The 6,860-nt window shown below is 35.0% G+C and overlaps 1 protein-coding gene and 1 pseudogene across 1 annotated transcript; one reads left to right on the forward strand and one right to left on the reverse strand.

Annotated features, from left to right (window-relative positions):
• Positions 1-210: 210 nt before the first annotated feature.
• On the reverse strand, positions 211-590 carry LOC116118273 (annotated as a pseudogene).
• A 4,922-nt stretch (positions 591-5,512) lies between these two features.
• Positions 5,513-6,639, forward strand: LOC116118261 (bZIP transcription factor 53-like). Its single transcript, XM_031404228.1, has one exon. The coding sequence runs from the start codon at positions 6,056-6,058 to the stop codon at positions 6,491-6,493; it is 438 nt and encodes a 145-aa protein (XP_031260088.1). The 5' UTR covers positions 5,513-6,055; the 3' UTR covers positions 6,494-6,639.
• The last annotated feature ends 221 nt before the right edge of the window (positions 6,640-6,860 follow it).

Genomic DNA, 6,860 nt, shown 5'->3' on the forward strand with positions numbered 1-6,860 from the left:
GCTTCTCGAAGTATCAGAATTTTAGCAGCAACCATTAATTTGTTAATAAAGATTAATTTCAATATCAAGAAGTAATAAGAAAGACTACTTAAAATACAAAGTACAACACTAATAATAAGGAATTTTATCTTTCAAGATGGTATCGTATATCAGAACACCACAACTCCCATCACATCACTTATAAATTAAAAAGCATAACACTATATGCTTTCAATCCTCGTAAGTGCGGCACTCATCGGTCTCTGGGTTGTCCTTACATAAGTCTCCAAAGGGTCCGAATCTTTCTTCTTGTCTCTGGCATGGCTACTGCTGCACTGATTTCTTCACCCTCGTCCCATGCAGCCACACACTCACCGCTTGCAGGGTCACCCTCGCACGCCTCCTCTGCATTCTTGATGCTTTCTTCCACCTTTTCTGAATGCTATCTGGGGCAGCTCTCGGGCTGCATGTACATGCGCCTGATCTAAATAGGCTGGCCCTTTTCCATGGGTTGTTCAACCCTGGGGACCTGATAGGCAGAGCCTTTGGTGATTCCGTCGTCTTTGCCATCACTCGGGATTTGAGAGTTTAATACCAGTTATTGTTGCCATTGCTTCTGTTTTCCTTTTCCTTCTTCTTGTTGTACTCTAGTCGAGGGAAGTGCTGTTTTTTGAGAAAAGATTATTGTGATGACGATAATGTTATAATCGAAGGCTGTGTTGCTTTGGGAACACATATTTCTTATCACTTGATAACCAATTGTAGACTTCCACGTTGGAGTAGTTGAGATATTTTAAAAGAAAAAAAACTTTCGTGTTGTTATTGACCATTGCAACCTTCAAGGGGCCTTCTAATTGCAACGACTCCTTTCGTGAGAAAAAGAAAAACAGTTTACATAACCACCATTAGTGATCGGTCAATTATAAATTTTTTGTTGTATTGTCAACAAGTCTTGAATGCAGTTTTTCTTAATTACTAATAAGGTGATCACTGAAATTTACTTTATATTAACTTTAGAAATTAATGATTAATTAAGATAGTAGATTGACCTCGAATCCTTTTATTATTAAAAAAAAAATAGTTTTACATTATTTTAATATTAATCATACGACAAAATGTCAAATTAATAATGTAATAATTAGATAACAAAATTCATTTGTGTGTTACACATAAACACTATTTTTTTTTTTTTTTTGAGTAAGGACTTTTTCCCATATAAAGTTTGGCACGATACTTCTTCTCACAAAAAAGTTTCAGTATCACAATTTTACCCCATATTAAAATCCATCCGTCAAGTTTAATCGAAGAAAGATATAAGTAAATTCTAAAATAAGTCATGGGTAATTACGTTATTTTTCCCCTTATATGTTAACTTAAAAAAAAAAAAAAAATTGGCCAACCCCAAGTTTTACTTTCTTCCCCACCTCACCGTCTCAGCCAATTTGGCCGGAATTCGTCGTCGTTGGCTTTCCCAGTCACCACCACAAGCTTCCCCAATCTTTTCAGACCAGAACCCCCTTGATCCCGCATCTTTCAACCCACCGTTGTCGGCCACCGCGTTAGGTTTCGTTGTCTCGAAGCCGATTTCTGCCTGATTCCAGCGGCTAAAACCCAATCTTCCACCACCTACAACCTCCGACCTCCACTCTACAAAACCTCTCAAACATTGGGATTTGATTACTCGCCATTCATCGGCCGTGAACCGTCACCTTCCACCACGGTTGGGTTTTGCAATTTGATTGTTTTGGAACTTTTTTGAAGCATTTTGATTGTTGTCCTGGTTGTTTTGGTGTTGTTGGTGTGTTGAGTTGCGTTTGTTGGCTTATTTGGGTGTTTTTCCACCTTCTCCAGCCTTTCCCACTTCTTCTCCTCTCGGCGCATACCAGGTGCTCGCCGAAAAGCCCTAACCCCGAATCGTCGAATTGCAACCAGAATCAGAGGCTACAAAGAGAAAATAAGAGGAAAGGGTTATTTTGTCTTTACATTTTTATACCATGTCAAAGAATGAATTTCCCTAACGAATATAACGTGGGTGAAAAGTGTCATTTTGAAACTTGACAGATAGGACAGTGTCATTCGGCCAAACCTTGGGTGGGAAAATCGTTTACTCTATGTTTTTGAGACCATCAAAATTTAAAATTGTTCAAATGAAGCAACACTAATATTTAGCGGTGGTAAAATATCTTATAGGACAAAAGATGAGGAATTCTGGACGAACAAAAGGGCTATTTGGTCCCATTAAAATATCAGGTAATGAAGTTGTAAAACCTTCTGTTTCTGTTTCAACTTTCACGGTATGAGAACGAGGGCTATTATTATGATATTTAGCGATAAAATATCGGGATTTTACCATCGTTTTGAGTTTTAATAAAGATAGATTGACAAATCTTTTTTACTAACTTTTTTTCACAAACGATGAAATGACATTTCACAATTAATCAATTCACAATTAGTCAAATAAGGCTTATTATAAGTTGACAAATTATAAATTGTCATATCATGTATATAAAAAAAATTTGAGATAATTTATAAATATAGTATCACCTCTTAAGTTTTGACATCTTAATTGACTATAAATACGTGGCATATGTCCACCTAATTGGTAATTCATTAAAAAGTAATGCTAATGAAGCTGAGAAGCTCGTCAGCCAAATGTAATACCGACTGCCTCAATTTTACTATTATTTGAAAAAAAAAAAAAAAAAAAAAAAAAAAAAAAAAAAAAAAAGCAAATGTGCTTCCCTTTAAAATTATTCAAATATTGTTCAAAATATTGAACCATTTCGTTTATCATAATTTGATAATATAATAAAGCTTGGACTACTGCTTTATGGTTAAAACAGCATAATCATCAAATATGTGGGACGTCACATCCTAGCTCATTGGTCCGACTAATAATGATTGTCAAATGAATTTAAAATTGCAAACAAATTATAATATTTAATGAGTAAACAACTTTTTCCACCCAAGTTTGCCTTGCCGACCTTGCCACCCAAAAGTTAAAATACCACTTTCGCACCCAAAGTTTATATTCCTTTAATACCTAAAATACACTTCACTTTCTTACCAGCGTTCATCAAGTTATTAGGAGTCAGGTAAGAGAGTTTTGTAGAGTAGAGATTGGTATGGGATGGTGGTGCCCGATGAATATTCATGTCGGAATAACTAGGAATCAACTAAAAATAGAAACTCTAGCTTGTGCATGGCCGACAGTCGACGAGAGATTAGCTGTCGGAGTGAGAGAGATTTTGTAGAAGGAGACCGGAGGTTAAAATGGTGGGACGGAGAGAATTTTTGTCACCAAAATCAGTTTTGGACAGAATATTAATTTTGGGTGAAAAAGTGATATTTTAAAACTTTTTGGGTAAGAAATCGTTAAGGCAAACACTGGGTGCGAAAAAGTCGTTTACTCTATTTAAATTATAATTCAACAATTAATAATAAAGAATCTTCCATTACATCTAACTAATAATTTAACATAAAATTTGTTGGAATTGATCAGAGATAGGCCTACTGTACGATGTGGCCATGTGGGCTATACTAAAAGCAAGAAGTTGAAGACAGATTTTGTTCTTCTGTTAATGTCCAAAATAGAGTGCATTTAATTTACGCTGTTCCGTTTATGAAATGAGAAAAATTAACTACAGTTGTGAATACAGATTGGGTGGTACAAATATTTGTAATGTAACCTGTTGTAAATAAAATTGATACGATGTATGCTTTAAAAAATTATTTATAGTGGCAATTTCCCATCACCAAAGAGTCTGATAATAATTTAATCAAATCATCTCTAGAAATTTGTCTGGGAATATTGATACAGTGAAGAGTATTCTGAGAGTCAACAGTAAGGAGTAGCGCATCGATAGTCGTAGGAATAACCAGATCAAGAGCATGGTCTTGGATTCGCCAAACTAACTGGTAATGCAAAATAGCTGCAATACTTCATGGATTTAAATCTGCACCAATTATTTGTGATTGAATTTTAAGAGCTTTGGAGTAATGAACATCAGAGAGAGACATATTGAAATTAGGAAATAGTGTCATAATAATTGTTCCAGCATTCAAAGTTGTCTGTGTCATTTCTATGCAAGCATGCTGATATTGGACAAATTTAGTGTCTAACAAAGCGATTCGGACAGAGACTGGGAGTCCTTTTCTGCCATAGTAAGATAAAACAAGCCTGATAGCACCAAAGTGTATATGAGAGTATCCGTCACGGATCCATTGGGTAATGAATTCTTGAGGGATTTCCAAAGTAACATATTGTTCTTGAGTTGTGACTGGAAATTGACACTTATCAAAAATACTAGTCTAAACATACTCTTTGATTAGCTTTCCGGAGGGTCTAATAAGAGTTTTAAAGGTTTTAGAAAAAAAAAAAAAAAAAAAAAAAAACTTAGAAAAGACTATATAAGGATTTACAATAGGAGAGATAGTATCCTGGATTTTTTTATTTTTTAAAATATAAGATATTTCATATAAATTAGCTATTTTAGAAGAAGATATAGATAAGCAAGGATTTATTAGAATAGTAAACGTAAATAAAAGTGAAGAGGACTCTATATGCATGAGTTCAACCTCGGATGTGTAATACAACCCCTAATGGTATCAGAGGCCGCACACTTCAAAGAAAATCCTGGCTTCGTTTGGTTGGATTTTGGGAATACTACTTTTAGTATTCCCAAAAAAGTTAAACAGTAAAATACCCAAAAACTCATAGGCTTCGTTTGTTTGGATTTTGGGAATACTACTTTTAGTATTCCCAAAAAAGTTAAACAGTAAAATACCAAAAAACTCACAATATTATTCAACTTTATTCAACATTTTTTAAACCCCTTAAATTTGTTAATTCAATTAAATACCCCTAAATATTTTTAATATTTTTGTTACGGCTACTCCGGCAGTGNTTGGGGGTAAAAATAGTTTATAGTCCCTCTAGTTTTGGTATATTGACACATCTAGGTTTCATTAACAAAATAATCCCAAAAAAATGTTAGTATGAATTTAATAGATTCAGTTAAAAATGGTTATCTTATCTTATATATTGAATGACATAATAATGTAATATGTGCAAATTAAATATACAAACTGATATAGGATAATTATTTTCTCACCATATCATTAATTATACTAATTCAGCATTTATTAAATTGATTTTTTTGTAAAATCCACCCATTCCTCACATATATTTCAATAGTTTAACTAATCTTATAGTTTATTGAAGACCCTACGACTCAAAACAATCTAAGACTGGAACTGAAAAACTCAAAAAAAGAAAGTAACCCCATTGGCAGGTAGGCTAACCCCTTTGGCTAAAGCCGAAATATTTGTTTGAAGCATTTATCCTTATTTGAATTTGGACTGAGCAAAAGAAGCGCTGTAGAATATTCCAGAAAGGAAAGAAAGTTGTGCCGGTGTGCGTTAGTACTTAATATTTAAAATGCACAGCTGGCGTCACTCTGCACGCCAGCAAAGAACACCGACACCACTAACCTACCCAAATTTCGCTATATAAACCCCATCTCAATGCGTTTCAAGCCTTCTCTGGTCTCACATTTCATTTAGTAGCGTTTCTTATCATCTTTGCGTTTCGTCGAAGCATCAGCTAAGTTTTCTTTTCCTTTCATCTTTCTTTCTTTCGCTTCCTTTATTTTATTTCATCAAAAATATCGTTTTAAGATCTTATTCTTAAATTCCAGATCTGTTTTAAATTAGGGTTTTATTCCTAAATATTTGTCTCCTATTCGAGTTGGGTGATGCGATATTAGGGTTCTTTCAAAAAATACCCATGATTCTAGATTTTCTATGAGTTATTTTATTATTTGATCCTCATGCGGAGAATTCGACTTTTTCATTCTTTCTCGGTTGTATTTCTTTACTGGTTTTATGTTTTTTCATAAAGTAATCGTCGAGCATCTCTAGTGACTCAACTTTCCGATCCCCAATTCAATCAGCCCCATTTTCTTTCCTCTAACCCTTCAATTGTTAATTGTAATCAACAGTTAATTCTAATAAACAACGATTTCGCTTTAATTTAACCAAAAACACTCTAGAGAAAAAAAAAAAAAAAAACCCAATGGGGTCAGTTCAAAGGCAAACAAGTTCCGGCTCCGACAGCGACCCTCGTTATGCACAGATCGACGAGAGGAAAAGGAAAAGAATGATATCAAACCGGGAATCGGCCAGGCGATCAAGAATGAGGAAACAGAAACAGATGGAGGATTTGGTTAACGAAATAAGCCAATTGGAGAACGCCAATGCCATGATTAGACAAAACATCGTGGCTAGTACTCAACGTTACGTTGAGTTGGAATCTGCCAACAATGTCGTGAGGGCTCAAACTATGGAGCTGACTGATCATTTGAGGTCTTTGAACTCTGTGCTGCAGATCTGGGGCGAGATTAGTGGGCTCAATGTGGAGATTCCTGAAATGCCCGACCCTCTTATGAAACCGTGGCAGCTCCCTTGTCCTGGGCAGCCAATCACGGCGTCTGCTGATATGTTTGAGATGTAACATCGATTTGTATTGTCGTTGCTGGATGAAAGTGGTCGTCATGTGTCCGTTTTAGGTCTTTACGTGTTGTTAGTTTAGCTTGATGTCGGTATGGTTTTATTTTCTAATGGGAGTGCCTGTTTGCAGGAACTTGTTATGTTAATGATGTAAGGTTGTATTTCTGTTTCTATCCATTCTGCAATGTAATGTGCCTTCTGTTCATTTTCTTTTCAGTTCAATGTAAGGTTGTATTTCTGTTTCTATCCATTCTGCAATGTAATGTGCCTTGTTCTGTTCATTTTCTTTTCGGTTCGATGTCTTCTAGATTTCATTAACATTCTCTTAGCTTAGTATGATTAGTTAAATTGAACTTTTCTTCCCATTACGT

The sequence above is a fragment of the Pistacia vera genome, unplaced genomic scaffold (genome assembly GCF_008641045.1).
Source record: "Pistacia vera cultivar Batoury unplaced genomic scaffold, PisVer_v2 Contig84, whole genome shotgun sequence".
Lineage (NCBI taxonomy): Eukaryota > Viridiplantae > Streptophyta > Magnoliopsida > Sapindales > Anacardiaceae > Pistacia > Pistacia vera.